This window comes from Sciurus carolinensis, chromosome 11 (assembly GCF_902686445.1).
Source record: "Sciurus carolinensis chromosome 11, mSciCar1.2, whole genome shotgun sequence".
In the NCBI taxonomy this organism is placed as follows: domain Eukaryota; kingdom Metazoa; phylum Chordata; class Mammalia; order Rodentia; family Sciuridae; genus Sciurus; species Sciurus carolinensis.
The window spans coordinates 56,930,903-56,950,431 of NC_062223.1; the positions used below are offsets into that span (position 1 = coordinate 56,930,903).

Genomic DNA, 19,529 nt, shown 5'->3' on the forward strand with positions numbered 1-19,529 from the left:
CAATAGTAATCTCGGGAACAACCGGTGCAGTCTGCATTTCTGTTACTCCAAGACCTACTTTTTCAGTTTTTATTCTAATATTTTAAATTCAGATAGATTTATTGGAAAGAGCTGCCTGATGAATAGTAAGTGTACACCAACATGTCTGTTGATCCAGATCAGAAGTGATTTTAAGAGATGTAAGAGGTTTATTATTCATTGGGTAGTCTTTTTCTGATTAATCTACCTGAATTTAAAACATTAAAATAAAAATAGAAAAAGTGGGTCTTGGATGGACAGCAATGCAGAATACACCAATAGTCCCTAAGATTTCTATTGCCCTGATGTTTTTAAATGGAATTTTTTGGGGGTACTGGGGATTGGCACTTGGCCACTGAGCCACATCCACAGCGCTATTTTGTATTTTATTTAGAGACAGGGTCTCACTGAGTTGCTTAGCACCTCACCACTGCTGAGGCTGGCTTTGAACTCACGATTCTCCTGCCTCAGCCTCTGGAGCCATTGGGATAACAGGTGTGCACCATTGCACCCGATTAAATGGATTTTTGGTGAAGCACACAATCATAAGTAGAATGAGTTTTATAAAATTAACATGCAACATGCTTATATAACTGCCACTCAGATCAGGATATAGAACATCCCAGCACCCCTCAAAATGCCATGGCCCTGTTTCACCTTCTGGGTACTATTTTTTAAAAATATAACCATCACAGCCTACCATCGCTGCGTCCCAAATAGTTGCAAACTCTGGCTACAGTGACAACACAAGAAGCAACAGGCAATTCTAAAAGCAGCACCTTGCACATTTCATCACGCAGTCAGCATCTCCGTCTCTGGAGGACAGAATCGCCCCCAACACTGACACGTTCTTTCACTACACCCACCCGAAAGAGATGCCTTTGAAAGCAAAAAGATTTCCACTGCAGCCTCTATCTGTATGGAGTAAAAAGCAGCTGAGAAAAGAAGAGGACATGGAAGGAAGGGAGTGGAGGAGGTGGCCCTGTATGTCCTGCTCTCCTCCAGGTCCCTCGGGGAGCCTGTCCCAGACTTTCCCAGGGGTTCGCCCACCACAGTAGCTCCCACTACTGGGAAGGCCCAACTGTGGAAGAGCTTCACTGATGCCACTGTCCCACAGTTGAGCAGTCCTCATGCCAGTCAGCCCCAACTTGGGGACAAGCCGGGAAGACAGCACTTCATTTTCCCAACTAGTAAATGGGCTCCCTGGAACCAACCACTGACAAGGAGGCGAAGTGAGTCTGCACTCCACCTGAAACAAAATCTGGGAGTTTAAAGCAGGCGCTGCCCCAGGGCCAGGAGGGCATGTTCAAGTTGTGCAGTGGACTGGTGATAGCTATAGCATGAGTCCAAAGAGGGGGGACACTTGCACATGGGTTCACTGTTGCCACATGGAGCAATAGCTTCTGATTCTTTAAGAGAAATCTGAAACATACTTCCATGTGAAATGATTGCAGTTTAACATAATTTGATGTGGAGTCTTGTCTAAAAGAATTAACACCTTAGGCCAAATGAAGGGCATCGGCAGGGTACGTGAACCACAGACGGACGGTTCCCAACTTCAGCCCAGGACATACTGGTCTTCTGGCCCAGGGTTCTCAATATCTGTTTCTGCCCACATCTCTCCTGAGAGAGGGGACACCTGTGGATAGCAGTAGCTCCTTGTGGCAAAGAGGGGACAGGTTCCAGCCTCCAGGCTAAGATCTGCCAATAGAGCCAACGTCATTTTGTTTGTTTTTATAAGCAGGTTGCCAAGGGAGTAAATGTGATCTCCCAGGCTACTAATGGGAGTGAAGAGGCCTCCGACCCAGTTTCCACTGCCTGACCCTTTCCTTATAGGTGGAGGCCAGGGTTGGGGAAATGAGCACACAGGGAGCCAGAGGCTGGGCCTCATCTCACCCACCTGGGGATTCTGCTTTCTCCAAACGGGCTTCTCAGCCCACACACCCTAGCCTCCTGGCTGCAAGGGCCAGGGGAGGAGCCGAGGAGGGCGCCATGCTTCTTACCTGCACATCCAGGTTTCTCCGAGAGGAGGCTGGTGTGTTGGCATAGGAGCTGATGGAGGAGCTGGTGTTGATGTCATCGGTGCTGAGGTTGTCTATGGTGTCGCTGATGCCGCTGCTGACGGAGCTGCTGTCATCCCAGCTGCCAAGACAAAGACTCCTGAGCACCAGGACCTCACACTGTTCCAGCCCAGGCTGATGCAGACAAATGTTCACCATCCCGGGAAAGGCCCAGCCTATGCCACCATGTCTCAGACAAAGCTCTTCTGCCTTGGATGTGACTCATCTCCTTCCATCCTTCGCTTTTGAATTGACACCTGGGTGAACTGGCTGATACTTACCTGCCCCAAAGCATGGGTGCTTCCATGAAGAGAGGAGGCCAAGGAGGCTACCCACGTCCTGCCCCACCCTCCGCTTCACCTCAGGAACTGCATATGAGCCAATTGCTCCTCCCAGGCCTAGTGGTGGAGGAGGACCAGTGAGTTTAGGAACTTAAGCAGCAAACACGCAGGCAGAGATCCATCATGGGCCCCTCTCCCCAGAGGCCAGAGTGGGCAGAGATGCTGCTGCCATGTGAATTTTCTGGACTCCACTTGTGAAACAGAAGGCCATGGGAAGGAAAATGGTAATACTCAAAAGAAACCGTCCATTCTATTATAAGCTGTAATTCTAACAGTATCCTAGAACACATCTAAAGTAGATTTTTTCATTTCCCAACCCTCACATCCATTGAGATCATCCACCACATGTTCAAGTCCACCTAGCAATGATTCTTTTTTTTTTTCTTCTCTTTTTATTGTCTCCCAATCTCCCAATACCACCAGCACATTTAATCTAGCATTGGATCCTACCACCTCTCTTTGCAAAATATATCCAAATGTACGCAGCTCTCTGTACCTTGTCACCCTGAAGTCAAGGGTGCTGTCAGTTTTGCTTGGGTTACTGAAAACAGGCCAGCTGGTCTGTGTACTCTGTCTGCTTCCTAACAATCCATTCTCTGTCTGGCAACCAACATGACCTTCTGGAATATAAATCGGATCCTAGAACTGCCTCTCAGGTGTTAATGTCCAAACTCCTACGATGGCCTCAAGACCCCTCTGCCCTGGCCTTCTCCAGCCTTGTTGCTCAGCCCCCTCTCTACCATGCACTCATGGCCTCTGAACAGCAGTGTTTGACTCCTGTAAGTCAAGACTGTTCTTGCCTTCAGGGCTTTGCATTGGTTGTCTCTTGCTGGACACTGATCCCTTTATACCTATCTTTCAGATCCCAGCTGAAGTGCCACCTCCTCAGAGAGACACACCATTACTTCTCAAGCCCCTCACCCCACTCAGTTGTATTTTCTCATTTTTGAGGTGGCAGGTGTTCAATAAATACTTGCTGACTGAAACTCACAGGAGTGAGCCTCCAACAGCAATATGACACTGCAGTAGTGGACCCAGTAGCAAGGGACAGGTATTATTGTTTTTCTATTGTACTAGTGGAGAAACTGAGGCTTAGGAAAGCAAGACACCCTGCGTGACACCAGACGGCTAGCAAGCAGAGCAGCGGATGGAGATCCAGTCATTCAGACTCCTGAGCCGGTCTCCCTACTGTGACGCCAGACACTTTCCACTATGTCAGTCCTCAGTACACACCATCATGACTTGGCGTCCTTCCCCAGGAGGAAGCCAAGACTTGGGAGGCCAGGAACACTGGTCCAAGGCCACACGCCAGGAATGGCAGGTCTGATGGTGAAGCGATGACTTCACCACTTTATTCCACCTCTCGGCCTTCCACGGTGAGTCTCGCTGAAAGCCACGCCAAGGGGCTGCGTGAAGCCTGGGAAATGCTGGGCGACCGAGGTTTTTGCAAACCAGGAGCACTGTCAACAAACGCAGGCGCAAAACTCAGTCCATTCTACCAGCTTCTAAGACGTCTGCTTCTACGTCCTGAGCTCTGTCTGGCTTGGTGAAAACTGCCTTCCCTGCCTCTCTCTTGGACGTTCTCATTTAGCTTCCAAGAGCCACCCTGGAAAATTCCATGGAAAGACACAGGAGAAAGGCATGAAGGTGATTCCCAAGTGGCAGGATGAGGCCAGGAGGGTGAGAGTTCAAGGGCAAGGGAGTTACTTGTGAAGGTGAATCTGCAAGGGTCCCAGGGTCCCGCAAACTTGGATCAGGTACTTCTGCTTCCTTTGCCCAGCCTTCCCTGCTAGTCCAGATTCTCCCTGTGGAGCCTTCTGCAGGTCATCCCTGAATCTGAGTTCCTAAATGGTCCCTCCCATTTGCATTAGATTCAGCTTCCCTCTGCTCTGAGGGTTTCCTTATTAGTCTCTATAGGAAAGTCTGTTTTACCTTTCCAAAATGCACGGGGCTCGCTCAGTGATAACTATGAAGTACTTTCTATGAACCAGGCATTGTGCCAGGAGCTTTAAATACATTATTATGTTTCTCCAATTCTTTCATCATGCCTGCAAGGTAGGTGTTATCCTGCCCACTTTACAAATGAAGAAATCAAGGCTGAAGGAACAAGTGTACTGATCATGGCATGCAGGCCAGGTTGGAACCGAGTTAAAAAGGCAAAACTGTCCAATTTCAGAACACGTGTTCCTTCTCCTCTGTCTCCTCCCACCTTTCACAACGAAAGCGGTCACTTGAGGAGCACAGGCCAACTACTCACCACCTCTCAGACTCACTCCGGCAGGTGGCTACCGCCCTTGTAAAGGATGAGGAAACTGAGGCCGTGAGAAGAGTCAGGAAGGTGTTGCAGCAATGTCAGGTTTACTTGGGAGCCACCTCCAGAGGTGCAGCATGTGCTTATTGAATACCTCCTGGGCTCATCATGTGTGGCAGAGACTCAGGGCAAGTTTCTGTGGCCAGCTCGTCCCCAGCTGTGGATTCTGAGCCCAGCTGCCTCCCCACATAATTCTTTGACAGGCCACAACTTCTGTGCCTCAGTTTCACCTCGCCTGGCGACCACATGAGGCTTTGTTGGGGAAAGCGTCACATATGGAGACGGACTCAAATTTCCTCTCACGATTACAAGAAAATTCCATGAGTCTTTTATTACATCTGTTCTTTTGGGTTAGGAATTTACTGTATCTAAAAACGTCTTATAATCTGATAAAGAAGAAAGGGGGACTGATAGGAGAGGAGCGTGGCTGGTGGGAGGAGGGAGGGAAGTCAGGAACAGATGCCCATGAATCCAAGTCCCAGATCTTGTGCTTTGAAATTGTACCCGTCCCTCCCCCTCAACGGCCTTTCAACACTGATATGCTATTGCAGAGGGGCCAGTGGCACCTGACGCACACACGTCCTTCCCTCATCAGTCAGTGCCTGGAACGTTTGGAGGCAACCCCTGAGTTACAGGATGTTCCTGTAGTCGAGCTGGCCTAGCAGAGGGACAGGCTATGATGGACTCCACGGAAGAGAGGGAGAGGAAAACTCAAGATAAGGATGAGGGGCCTAGAGAAGCCCGTGTCTAGCAACGGCGGCCTGATATTCCCCAGAGCTGTCTGGGTGTCAGAACCCAAGGCTGTCCTGCTCTTGGAAAACCAGCCATGTCTCCTTTATCTCTGGATCTCACCCCCAAATCCAAAGTACGCATGGTCAGGAGCCGCCAAGACTAGGTCAATGAGTCCCAAAACGAATTCTAAGGAAAATTAGACCCATGAGATGTCAGAGCAGGGACAGGGGCCAAGAGCTGCCTCTTTTATGCTCTTGGACATTCACAGGGTACACAAACACCTGGACAGCTATGATGGCCAGTAATGAGCTTGCAGCTCGGTTTAAAGTAGTGCTTCCCAAATGTGCAGGACCACAGGAGAGATGCTAAGAATGAAAAATGCACATGTGGCTGCTTCATTCTTACCCGCCTAAGAAGGAAGCTGGCACAGAGGGGAGGGTTACAGAGTTGAAAGGAATAGAAATATCCCCTTAACATGCCTTGAGTTCCTGTATTGAGCCACACCTGAAGCACTCCTGTAAGGCCCAAATGTGGGAAGTAGTACATTCCCTTCTTTTACTCAAAACTATTTGGCTCAGGTTTGTCATTTGGTATACTCATGCTTCCTAATGGGGAATTGCAATTTGTATGTGACATAACTCTAGATATGTAGATGAGAGTCAGGAAAAAATGTGGAAACCATGCAGAATTCATTCAAGCAGGAAGGACATCATTGAATCAATCAGGCAATAAAAGGAATCAGATATAACCAGGGGTGACGTACAAGAGTCCATAGGTTCAAACTGGGTGATAGATGATAAATGTCGAAAGAGGTAAGAAACCCAGAGGCTGTGTGTCTACTGTGTGATGAACTGAAATTCCAGGGAAGAGGCCCAGGGGAACCCCAATGAAACAGCAGAAAGAATCAGGGTATTCCACCAGGACTCTGGAACAATCATTCTGGAATCTGATCTGACCATTCCTGGGTGCTGGCTTTAAACCCTACTGAGTTATCATCTCTGGTGGGCTCATACATTGGTCCTGTATCCTTAGTGGAAGCATATGGTTTGAAAGCTTGGGAAGGGTTTTACAATGGCAAAATAAATTAAAATATGAATATTTAAGATAATGACTGTGATCACTGGGTTGATCTCTGTGCATTTATATCACTTAAAAGAACACGGGGTGGGGGCTGAGGGTAACTCACTATTAGAGCACTTGCCTCGCATGCTTGAGGCACTGGGTTCCATCCTCAGCACCACATAAAAATAAGAAAATAGAGGTACTGTGTCTATCTACGACTAAAAATAAAAGAACATTGAGAAAAGGATACGTGGCATATTAGAGGATATTATAAAATAATTTTGTCATTTTTACAAGTATCATTTTTTTAAAAAATATATTTTTAGATGTCAATAGACCTATATTTTATTCATGTATTTATATGTGGTGCTAAGAATTGAACCCAGTGCCTCACACATGCTAGGTAAACACTCTACCACTGAGCTACAACTCTAGCCCCATAAGTATCAGTTTTTTTTTTAATTTATTGTAAACAAATGGGGTACAACTTGTTTCTTTGTTTGTAAATGAAGTAGAGGCATACCATTTGTGTAGTCATACATTTACATAGGATAATGGTGTTTGATTCATTCTGTTATTTTTTTCCCTTCACCCCACCCCTCTTTTCCCTCTAAACAGTCCCTCCTTCCTCCCTTCTTGCCTCCCTCCCACCCCCCATTATGTATCATCATCCGTTTATCAGAGATCATTCGTCCTTTGGGTTTTTGAGATTGGCTTATCTCACTTAGCATGATATTCTCCAATTTCATCCATTTGCCTGCAAATGCCATGATTTTATTATTCTTTATGGCTGAGTAATATTCCATTGTATATAAAGTATCAGTTTTTGACTTAAGATTTTTAAGATGAAAGATTTAAAAACTGGATTAAGATTACACAGAGAATCTATATATTTAAGATAATAATTTGACATTTATAATTTTAACTTATTCAACTTGCAAGAGTTCATGCTTAGAAAGACTGCTTGCTCAGTCACCAACCACCCTGCCAGGCATCTAAGGAGCTTTAGAGAAGCAGGTATGTTAAATTTATGAATGCAGTCTAAAATGTTTAGGACAATCTAATTATCCAAGTTTGCAAATAGTATTAATTGTTTAGGGCAATTCAATCTGTTGAGCCTGAAGTAATGAAATGCCAATCAATAACTAGTGGAAACAAACTTAACTGATACAAAAAATCCTGAATTTACAGAAGAGATTTGTAAGAAAATCCAGGTTTAAAAATAAAGACTTCAGTAAGTTGAAAATTAAACCTAAACCTTGGAGAATTAACTCTAAGAAGTTATTGTGGGGTATAAAGGTACTCTTCTATATTAACAAATTTTATTAAAGGTTTCGTTTTCAAGTGAATGATTTTTATATGAATGGCCAGAAGAAAAAATGAACCCCAGACAGCACTATGTCCTGTCTCCAGTTTTTCCCATGAAGGTTCACCTTCGTTCTACACTATAAGACTTTCAGAGATGTGCCAACATTGCTTGGAAAATGTTAGGGAGACAGCATTGGGAAATAAACAGAACCACCCAGGACCACTGCCTGGAGACTAAAATGTGACACAGGGCTTGGCTGCTTTCTCCAGATTTTTTTTTTAAATGATTTCCAGTCAACGTATCATAGTATGCCTGATAAATTGCTTGGTTGAGACATCAAGAGAAATGAGAAGATGATGCTTCCATTGATTCATGAGAATAATCAACCTAAAATCATTTCCAAGCCATGTAGAGCTATGTACCTCTTTCTCAATGAAACATCCTACACTGTTCACCGTCAGGCAAGGGTTTAACTGGATTTATAAGTGCTCAGCCTTAAAAATGATCTTCACCTACTTTTAGATAATGGGTGGGCAGAAAGAATCCCACTAAACTCTTATTTTTCTTCAAGACTTGTAAACTCAACATATTTGCAAAGTTGGGGCCCCTGAATTCACTTACTCATCTCATTCAGGCAGCCAGCGCCCTCTAGGTGCCAAGCACTGAGGGAGGCAATGGAGACCCAGTTATGACTCAGTCCTCCTCAACTGTGGCTGCAAACCCAATGGATGGGACAGACAGGAACACAGCTCAGACAGAAATGGAAGGCTAAACAGGGAGTTGAGCAAAGGTCACCAAACGCAAACTGCACTGGGTCCAGACAGCATTTCTACATCCACCAACCAAGTCCCAACACAAAGAATCTGACAGGTTCCAAAGTCCAAGCACTCATGCTCTCTGCTAGACTGCTCTCAGCTCCAAGCAGGAATGTGGCAAAGGCAAGGAGCCTGGACAGCCAGGCCTCACTCACCCCAGCCTTCCCCAGAGGATAGTTCTGGGGCAGTTCAGACAAGTCCTGTCCTCTCCAGGCCCCAGGTTCCTCATCTATATAAGAAAGGAGCTGGATTAAGCCATCCCAAAGGTTCCTCTCTGCCTGGCATCCTGAGTTTAAAAGCTGGTAGGAAGAAAAACAGGCACAGTGAAGGTCTTATGAAGCATCTCCTCCCACACAGTTGCCAAACAGGTAACTCCATTTCCTAATCTCCAGAGTTCCTCACTGCTGATTTCACCCCTCAGATCACTATTTTGAAAGCCCACGCAGATTCTTTTAAACATATAAAATGGGTGCGAATATCTTATACATCTGGCACAATTAACTAGTCCTGAGCGGTAACTGCCCTTTTAGACCGAGTGCTCTCCCCTTTGACCCAATTCCCACGTGAGCCTTCTCAGTCACAAATGCTACCTGCATGGCCCTGCAAGGTGAATTTGCAAACCCTGGAATGGAATCACTATGACCAACTCACAATAGTGAATCTGTAACAGGCCATGCTATTTAAACACTAAGAAACAGGGCACAATCTTGCCAAGTGTCCCTGGCTACACCAGGCATTATGTTAAACTGTATAGGCACATTATTCCACGCCCATTTTTCTCCTGGAGGAAATGGATGCTCAGGACCCAGAGCAGATCAGAAGGATGAATTCGGGGCTGGGGATGTGGCTCAGTGGCGGAGCTTTCATTTGCCTAGCATGTGCAAGGCCCTGGATTTCCAACCAGGGTGTAATGGCTCCCCGCAGCCTTCCAGCTCATCAGAAAGGCAAAGCCTACAGTGGCACAAAGATAGAGTATATACAGATCAGCTCCCAAATCTCCACTGCTAACCAGTCTAATTGCAAAAGGTCCTCTTCCAAAGATGGCAACCAAGCATATCAAGAAGAAATTCCACTGTGGCCAAAATGTCCTGCTTTAACCAGAACTGAGGCCCTCCAAGCCTCAAACTGTTTGCCTACTACCTCTTGAGGAAATACAGATATGAAGAGAAAGAAGTCCACAAAAGTTACCGGAAAATACATCAAAAAGGAAAGGGGCTGTTAAACTAGGAGATCCAGTTTCAGAGTTTTCCAAGAGCTGCTTACATCACTGTGTCAGGAATTCAAATGCCACTCAGGGCTTAAAGTACAATTTCAACAGTCCCAATACAAGCTATCTGCTATGAAAAGCGCAGGTGAAAGAGTCATAAATTATTTCAGCTTTGCACACGTCCTGCTTTGCCTCAGTGTCGTGGGGAACAAGCATTGGTAGAACCCAGGAGGCAGAAATGACTTCATCATGACTCCTGAGAACCCATCTCTAACTCGGCACATTTTTAATATGGGGCTGTTTCAGAGGGTAGCTAAAAGTAGGAAGAATCTGTAATGGTCCTGAATTCATGTGATATTATATTTACAACTTCCTCTCTCGTGAATCAAAAAAAGCAAAATAGAACCTCAAGATTAGAGGGATGATTAAATAGATTTTTCCACTAGGATTTACACACCCTGGCTCTTGGCAAAAGACTGGGAGTAGAGGAGTAACTGAAGGATCCAGAAGGAGGGAGGGTCATTATGCTTTTCAAATGGACTCCCTGAGAGATCATGTTGTTTCTTCAAGGGAAAGACATGCTAAATGATGCTGTAAAAAGAAATCAGATTGCAGATAGATATTAGTTCTTCTCTGCTAATAAAACTGCAGCCTGTTAGCAGAGTATAACTATGGTTCTGAAAAGTAGTCTTCATAAAGCAAAGATCTTCTCCAAACTCCAAAGACTCCGTGGGCTTCCTGGAGGCCCTTAGTGTTCTCAGAAACAGTCTGGGCTGTGCACACCGCCTGCCCCCACCCCCGCCACTCTCCAGTCTCTTTCCCTTGGGTGAATAAAGTCCTGGGGACTATGCTCGGCCTTACCTGCTCAGTTTTCCATTTCTGCTCAGGAATCATACCAGAGACCCTCACAAGTCCCTGTGTCCCTGCAGGACAGTTGCATTCAGTTGGAAAAATCCCAGACTGGTAGAACTTGTTTCTGGCTATTGTTCAAGGCAATTGTTCCCCTGAAACCCCAGGGCCTGAGCGGAATGAGATCCTTTGGTGTGGATGAGTGAGCAAGCCCCAAGTAAGCTCAGGAGTGTAACCTCTGGGGAAGCGAAAGGGTTTGGCTACCAACATTTCCCACCAAACAGGTATGTTAACTATTTCTCCCCCAGGAGGTTTGCTGGGGCATCTTCTCCTCTAACCACTGCCAGGGCCTATTAAGGAAATCACCTTCAAAGGCTGCACAAGGCCCCCAAGCAGAGTCCTACCTTACATATTCTAACTTTATTAATGATAATAATAGTCAACTTTAACTGAAGTTTAAAGTTGTGCCAGACCTTAATTCGCTACATGTCAATAGTGATAATTTCACTACATGCATTATTTCACTTTGTCCTTATAACTCTATGATAAACACAATAACTAACCTTATTAATATTTTCTTTTGTGTCTGGACCAGTTGTTACTTAAGATGTTTTCTCCCAGGTAATATGAGATAGATACTAACACCATACCCATTTCAGAGATAAGGAAATGGAGGTTTGGAGAAAATAGGCCCAAGGGAGGGTTGTACAATTAGGCTACGTTAAAGCAGATCCAAAAGTTGTCAGACCATTTTGTTTATTTATTTTTACACACTTGGATACATTTCTATCACATGTATTTGATGTCTCAAAGACATAGTTACTTGAATTCAAAGGCATAAACGGGTTGGGGACTTAGCTCAGTGGTAGAGCACCTGCTTAGCATGTGTGAAGCCCTTAGTTCAATCCCCAACAAAACCTGCCCTGGAAAACCAAAAAAAAAAAAAAAAAAAAAAAAAAAAAAAAAAAAAAACAAGCAAGCTACTTCTCTCTAGGTCCCTACATGGTTTGCAGTACTAGGGCAAGATGACCAAGAACCTGAATATGAATTAATGCAAAGACAGAATTTAGACACTAATACCAGCAAATTTTGTTTCACCTAGTAGTAGACAAGGGTACAACCAAACTTAGGAGGCTCCAGATAGAGGCAACACAACTCTGCAGAACGTAGGAAAACAGATTTGTGTGTGAATCCTGGTTATGCCGTTTACCTAGTCAGAGCACCTTCACTCCCAGGAACCCAGCTTTCCTCCAGTGTGGTACAGTGCTCAGAACACCCAATCCTCAGAAGCCTTTTGCTGGAGCAGAGCAGAGCAGCTCAGCGTGTGTAGATCTCCAGGCAGCTCAGAGATAACCAGCTCACGTCAGTTGAGGCCAGAAGGCAGGGAGCCTGCAAGGACTCGGGCGGGGGGTGCAGGCCCGCATTATGAAATACATGACAGAGTCTAATGTGAGAACTTGCTCCTTGCTGCCATAAATGGACAGTGTCCCAGGAGAGAAGCAGCTTCTACAGACGGTGCCAGGTGCAAGGCCAGTCATTTGGGGTGGAGAGAGGGAAACATGAACCCCATAAAGAGGGCTCCAAGGGGATTTAGCAGCAATCAGAAGGTTCCTGGCTTGAGTTTCACCCCACAGCACCTTTGTACCAATTTTGTAACTCATTCCTTGGGCAAGTAGGTGGTCCCCTGAGTAGGCGTGAAATTCCTCCCTTTGGTTTCAGGGGCTTGTTCTAGTTAGAAACCCCAGAGCTTTGGTCCGGATGCCTGAGCCCCTCATTGTTACAATCGGCACCAGCATGTCTGCTGACCTCAGCTACACAAAGCCCTCTCTTCTCCAAGGCTCCTCAAGAGAGGGTTGCTCATGCTTGGGCCACTGCCGGCCCCCAGCTTTTGCCAAGGATCTCAATGAGCCCATCCTGGTTTTCTGTTTACCAGAAGATGTTCCTCCTAAACACTGACAGAATTCAGCATATTACGGCTAATCACAGTGAACACTTAAGCACGGTGAAGGGTATTAATAATGGGTTCCAGGCACCATGCTAGGAACTTTACACATCAATCCATAAATGCCTCTCCAGTACCTTATTAGGGACAAACTCTTAAGGTCCCCTTTTTATAGATGTGGATAGTGGAGCCTACAGAAGCTAAGTGACCTGCCCAGAGTGCCTGAGCTAATAAACAGAGCTTGATTCGAACTCAGATCTATCTGATTCTGAAACTGAAGCTCCTCTTAAACATATTGATTCAATGTAAGGAAAGGTAAAGATGCTTTTACACAGATCAGCACCATGTAGGATCTCAGGACTTCCACCTGCTATACAAGCTCCAGACACCTTCATGGAATAAAGTTATACTAAGACAACTCTAAGTAGTTAAAGAAAAGAAGGTGAGGTGCCCGGTGTGGGTGAGGTGCCTCACACCTGTGATCCCAGAGACCTGAGAGGCTGAGGCAGGAAGATCACAAGTTTGAGGTCAGCATGGGCAACTAGTGAGACCCTGTCACAAAACTTAAAAACATAAAAATAAGGTGGGGGGGAGTTAAGGGGGACAAATCCCAGTCAGGATGTTGGTTTCCTGCCTTAAGTCTAGGTAGGTGGAATGTGCTGCAGGGACCCAGCTCCTCTAACCCCACCCCCAAACACACACATTTAACTCCCAATACATCTTAGGGATCCAGGAATTAAATTCATTGCCCCTAGGGCAGCCAGAGAGGTGGCTGTCTTTTTTATGTAGTTTGTCAGGAGCTTGCTCTTAATCTGCCCCTCTCTAAGGTAAAGGGGAAAGGGAGGGAATTGAGGTCAAGAGGCAGGAGGATGGCCAAATTCGAGACCAGCCTCAGACACTCAGCAAGACCCTCAGCAATTTAGTGAGTCCTTGTCTTCAAAATAAAGATAAAAAGGACTGGAGATATAGCTTTGTGGTAAAGTACTCCTAGGTTCAATTCCCAGTCCCCAAATAAATAAATAAATAAATAGTTATACAAAGAATCAGTTCTACAACTCAAGAGAGGCCCAGTTCCTGCTAATCAGGCACCCCAGGCACACACGTGAAGAGCTAGTGCCAACAGCTTGGGTCAGCATTAACATGCTGGGTGTACATCTTCTCCTTTCAGGACTCATAAATTCGGCTCCTGGGGAGCCAGCCCTGGAGTAGCAGGACACAGCCCCTGGAGCCCAAGGCCTGCTCCAAGGTCATCAGTCTTCACAGATTTGACTTCCGATTAGGATCCCAGCCCTCGGAACACAAAAATACAAGTACAGCTCCAGCCAGATCCATCAAGCAGCCCAGGAGCCTCAGGGAGATAAGCGAACACCCAGCCAGATTCTACTGCCAGGGCAAGACTGCTACTCAACACACAGCCCTCTCCCTCCTAGAAACAAGGTCTGAGAAGCCAAGGCAGGACATGCTTGTCAGCAGCATGTGTACTTTGGTGAATCCTCCACAAGCCAAAGTGCCCTTTATCCAGTTACACCACATTTCACCTTACAGATGATTGAGCCCATCTGTTAATCCCAGCACAGATGGCAGGGGGTGGAGTAGACCTGGGTTCCAATCCCAGCTTTCCCTCTTATTAGCTGTGTGACCCTGAGCAACTTACTTAACTTCTCTTAGTTCCCGCTGCCTCACCTCAAAATGGAAAGTAATCTTTCTGTTTGCCAATGAAAACTGAAGGAGACAATGTCTGCTAGATGTTGGCACACAGTAGGTGGTAAAGAACATTATCTTCTCCCCTTGTCTGACTTAAAAACAGAAATATACCTCTCTGGGCAGCTCTAAATGTCCTAAGGAGGGGGAAAAAAAGCCCCAGTACTTAAACCTCCCATGCGCTCTCTCCTGGAGCCCAGTTTCCAGAGGGCGGGGGGAACCCAGCCAGTAATTTGCAGTATTAGTAAACACAACCGCAAGTTCACCAGGCTCCACAGATTCAAAACAAAACCTCCTAGTCATTTTAATCAGAGTCCTCGGAACCACCAGCAGCCCTTGCCTGGGGCCACGGGGTTGCTCTCCAGTTCCCCCTTCCCCCAGTGGAGCCATCTCCCAGAAAAACCTGGACTGAAGACTCAGGACAGTTGGGTGATTGACACCCTGTATTTCAGGCTCAGTAGCTTAATTTGAAAAGATGGTCTGGAAAATATTGACATCACTCAAAAGCCCAGATGGACTAAGCACATTTGGGTAATAATGCCGCCCCCCATCCTCTGAAACCATCAAGCTTTGAACAAAAGGGGTGGGGAGTTGGGAGGGAGAGATGGGTACTGAATTTCTGCCCCCCCAGCTCCCCCCAGCACACACATAGCCCATGGTAATTTTGGCAGCTACGCCTCTGCCTGCTCTGCCGGCTTTTTAATACCAGCCAGGGAGCAACCAGACAGTACACGTGCTGCACTGCCCCTGGCCCCAGAAACTTAAAAAACCGTCCTACCTGGTTAGGTCCCTAGGCCAGAGCATTTCACTACATTGTGGTCCCTGGAGAACAGCGGACAAAGAAGCTGAATGAATCTCATGGGACGGCGATTCCTTCGCCAGCCAGGCCAGCCCACTGCTGAGCCAGGGAATCCCGGCACCCAGCCACTGGGCTACTGGAGGACTAGAAGAGGTTGGCCATTCCCCGGCCCAGGAAAGAAATCCGATCCCCCAACAAAATTAACCTTTAAAGTGCTGAAGGAGTGAGAGGTCAGGACAGAGAGCTAGAATCAAGTCAGCTGTGAAAAGTTTCAGCAAAGCAAGAGCTAACACCAAACTCCGGAGCCGTTACCGTAAAGCACCGAATGGAAGGGCCCTCTGTGTGCACCAGGAGAGTCTATAACAACCCGGCAAGTTGAAGAAGAAAATCAAATGTGAGAAAACATTTTACATTCCCAGGGACTGTGCCAAAATGCTAGAAAAAATCCTTCCAGCCCTAAGTGCTACTTTTAATGACATGAAACTCACTGACCAAACATTTCTTAGCTCATTCCATTGACATGTGAATGCAAAGCATCTGATTAGATTGGTTAGCCTCCAGCCAGAACTTCTAAACCTAAAAGGGAAATGATACCTGTTTGCAAAGTTAACAACATACATTATTTCCGGCGACGTCAGTGTTGATGCAGTGCCAATTAAATAATATGCATTAATTCCTCAATCGCTATTTAAAAAGAAAATAAGTCTGTTTATGCATGGCTACATTAAGCATTATGGTACAGAGGCTGGAACGGGAGGTGGGACTGGAAAGAGCTCCAGTTGGAGATGGGAAGGGGTTGCACCCGGCTAATCCCTATTAAAACCTGTAATCAAGGATCTCAGAAGAAAGGAGGTAAACAGATGCAGAGAACAAAGAACAACTGTATTACTACTGAGATTTGAAAAGCAAAATTATGTTGACTATAGTCAGAAGCTTTTATTTCAAAATAAAGGATGAAGATGCTCTCCCCAAAATCCTAGCAGTTGTTTCTGGCTGCCTTCAAAGACTTTGCCTGGGCTCTCCCCCAGGCCTGGGCTCCCTCTCCAGCAGGATGGGTGTGGGGGACGGTGGCCCTGGGGGTGGCTAGCAAAGGAAGCTACAACTAGCTCCAAGCAGGATCTCTGTGTGGACAGGGTTTGCTCTGTAAACAGAAGCTTTTCAAAGGAGAATGAAGAGCTATTACTCCCCCACCCAAGACAGAGGGGAATAAAGTTTGGAAAAGAGGGTCTGGCAGAGTTTCCCAGGTGAATGAAAAGGCAAACGTGTCTCAGAGCAGAGATTGTAATCTCGACAGAGTCCCAACCAAAGTTAATCATTCACATCTCATCCCCCGGGGCCTCCTCCACTCACTATGAACATCTGCAGTGAGGGGTGGGAGGTGGGGTGGGGGTTGGGGAGGGGGCAGATGGGGTGCAGTCCAGATTTACCAAGGAAAAAAAGTCAGGATGGACACAAGCTCTGGCTGCCTTCAAGCCACTCCTTATCTTCTTGACTGTCACTGGCACTGAATTCACCTTTATAACGTGACTCTGAGCATTTGGTATCTGACCTCAAGGTTAGTTTGGGAGTCAGATGGTGACCATGGACATGGAGACATGTACACACATATATACATATGCATGAGCACACATAAATGTAAGAGATTTTCCCATTGTTCCCTGCAGTTGTTCTTTGCTTTCAGCAAATTTAATATGCAAAAATTCTAATTAGCTATCTAATTAGCTAGGGGATATCTATCCACTCATTTATTCACTGTTCACAGCAAAAAACAAAAAAAGACAAAAATCCCTACTTTAATGGAACTTATCTTTTAATGGTAGAACTATAAAGAAAGTTAGACAAAATGTAAATTACATAGTTATCTATTAATGATAGATGCTATGGAGAAAAAAATAATGTAAAGAAGAGGATGTGAGTTGATCTGCTCTACACATTGATGTGGCTGCGTTACTGTAGTATGCTGATTTTAAGTCCTTTGAGTATAAACCAAGGAGTGGGATAGCTGGGTCAAATGGTGGGTCCATTCCAAGTTTTCTGAGGAATCTCCATACTAGTTTCCATAATGGTTGCACTCAACTCACAATAGGTAAACTGTGGAACCCACCTAGGTGTCCTTAAACAGATGAATGGATAAAGAAAATGTGGTATGTATATTATACATATATACATATATATATATATATACAAACACACACATATATATATATATATATATATATATATGATGGAGTATTACTCAGCTTTAAAGAAGAATGAAATTATGGCATTTGCTGGTGAATGGATGGCGTTGGAGAATATCACACTAAGTGAAATAAGCCAAACCCAAAAAACCAAAGGCTGAATGTTTTCTCTGATATATGAATGATAATTCACAATAAGTGGGGGGGATGCTAGAGAAGAATAGAGTTACTTTAGATTAGGTAGTGGGGAGTGAAGGGAGGGGAAGGGGTTTGGGGGTAGGAAGGATAGTAGAGTGAAACAGACATTATTACCTCATGTCCATATATGACTACATGACCCTACAATTTGTACAATCAGAAAAATGAGAAATACTGCATTTATGTATGATTTATCAAAACACATAAATGCATTCTACTGTCATGTACAACTAATTAGAACAAATAAAAAATTAAAAGAATAAAAAATAATAAATAAATAAAATTTTAAAATAATTAAAAAAAGAAGAGGATGTGATTGTCAACAGAGGGTGAGATTTTTACCTGGTTGGCTAAAGAAGGCCTGCTGAGGGCATAGGTTTTATTACAAATCTGAAAGCAGTGTGTGAGCTGGTTATATGAGTATCTGAGAGCAAGAGCCTTTCAAGAGAGGAAATGGCCAGTGCAAAGACCCTGAGGCAGCATAAAACCTACACATTCAGTGCAAGAATGCATGGCTCCAACAGAGTGAATGAGGAATCAAAATGAACCTCAGAGGAGGTCAGGCCTGAGGGTCAAGGTACTGGGAGGCTGGAGCCTGGCAAATCCCTGTAGTGTCTTGGCTTTTAGTTTCAGTGAGAAAGGGTACACTAGTGGCTTAAGAAATGGCATTTCTCCTTTTAACAAAAGTTCGTGCTCATGTCCTACAACACTACCTAGATCATTTTGATTATGCACACAAGAAATTTACTGTTCAAGACAAAGTGCTTCAAGGGGGTCTCAGTCTTCTATCTGGGGTTCAAATTAAGAATCGCATCTTTAATATGGAGCCAGATGCTATGACACATGCATTTCATCCCAGCGACTTGGAGGCTGAGGCAGTAAGGTCACAAGTTCAGGCTAGCCTGGGTAACTTACTGAGATCCTGTCTCAATACATATAAAATAAAATAAAAAGGGCTAAGGATGTAGCTCAGTGGTAGAGCACTCCTGGTTTAAACCCCAGTAACCATCCCTCCTACCAAAAAAAGCTCTGAATTCCTTGGAGCTATAGGTTTGAAGTTAGTCAGGGCTTTTCCATGATATGAAGATAACGACCGGTGTGGCTAAGAGTTCCAGGCAACAGGAGAGAAATGGAAGGGAGGCCATCCAACTCTGACAGCAGATGCCTCTGGCTCTTTTCAAAGAGTCCAACCTCCCCTGTCATTTCTGACCTTGGCTTTTAAACAGGCCAAATTCTAATGACCTTCTAGAACTCATAACATTTCCCTCCATAGAAACCATGTCATCAATAATGTTAAGGTTCTTAGGTTAGTGCCATTTTTTTTTTAAACTAAAAAGTAGCTGATAAACTCTACCCAGGTATGAAAAAGTAGAAGAAAATGTTATTCTAGGAATAAGGTCCGTAAAGAAAAAACCCTCAAGCCCCAGAAATGAATCTAAAAAGACATTCCCTTATTTTCATTTAGTACTGTATTAAAACAAGGATAGGGAAAACACTTCACTCCCCTCCAGCATGATCAGTTTCTCTTTCTTTACTGGCTCCCCTGCTGCCCACCCTACCCGAGAAAGCTGTCACTCCTCAAGTGAAATGAAATTTTTGACCCTGGATTCATATTCTCCATGGTCATGTCAGTCTCTGCTCATATTACTGCGAAACATCTCCAAGGAGCCATGGGTACTTCTCATGTCCCATTATCACTTCAACCCATCACTTGGACTTTTGTCCCCTCCAGTCCACTCACTGCCTGTTTCCTCCAAGGACATCCAGGGTGTTCTTGCCAAGGTCAACAGTCACTTTCTGATCTCACCCCGACTCTTTAACAACAGACAGCACATACACCTTCCTTCTTAAATGGCTCCACCTGTGGCTTTTTCCTCCCTCACTGGCTGTGCCTCTTGGTCCCCTTTGCCCCACACCCCATCCCCTGCTCCTCACCTCTCCAGACCTCTAGGCTCCATCACTAACCCCCTTCTAGTCTCTTCTTAGTTTTTTCCTGGGTGACCTC

At 45.2% G+C, this 19,529-nt stretch overlaps 1 protein-coding gene across 8 annotated transcripts in view; it reads right to left on the reverse strand.

The window, feature by feature from the left end:
• The window catches only part of Nav2 (neuron navigator 2), a 375,768-nt gene that overhangs the window by 71,414 nt on the left and 284,825 nt on the right, over positions 1-19,529 (reverse strand). For all 8 annotated transcript variants that reach the window (XM_047518211.1, XM_047518214.1, XM_047518210.1 and 5 more), the window contains one exon: positions 2,022-2,160. In XM_047518211.1, coding sequence (XP_047374167.1) covers positions 2,022-2,160 — 139 coding nt within the window. The remainder of the gene's footprint in view (positions 1-2,021; positions 2,161-19,529) is intronic.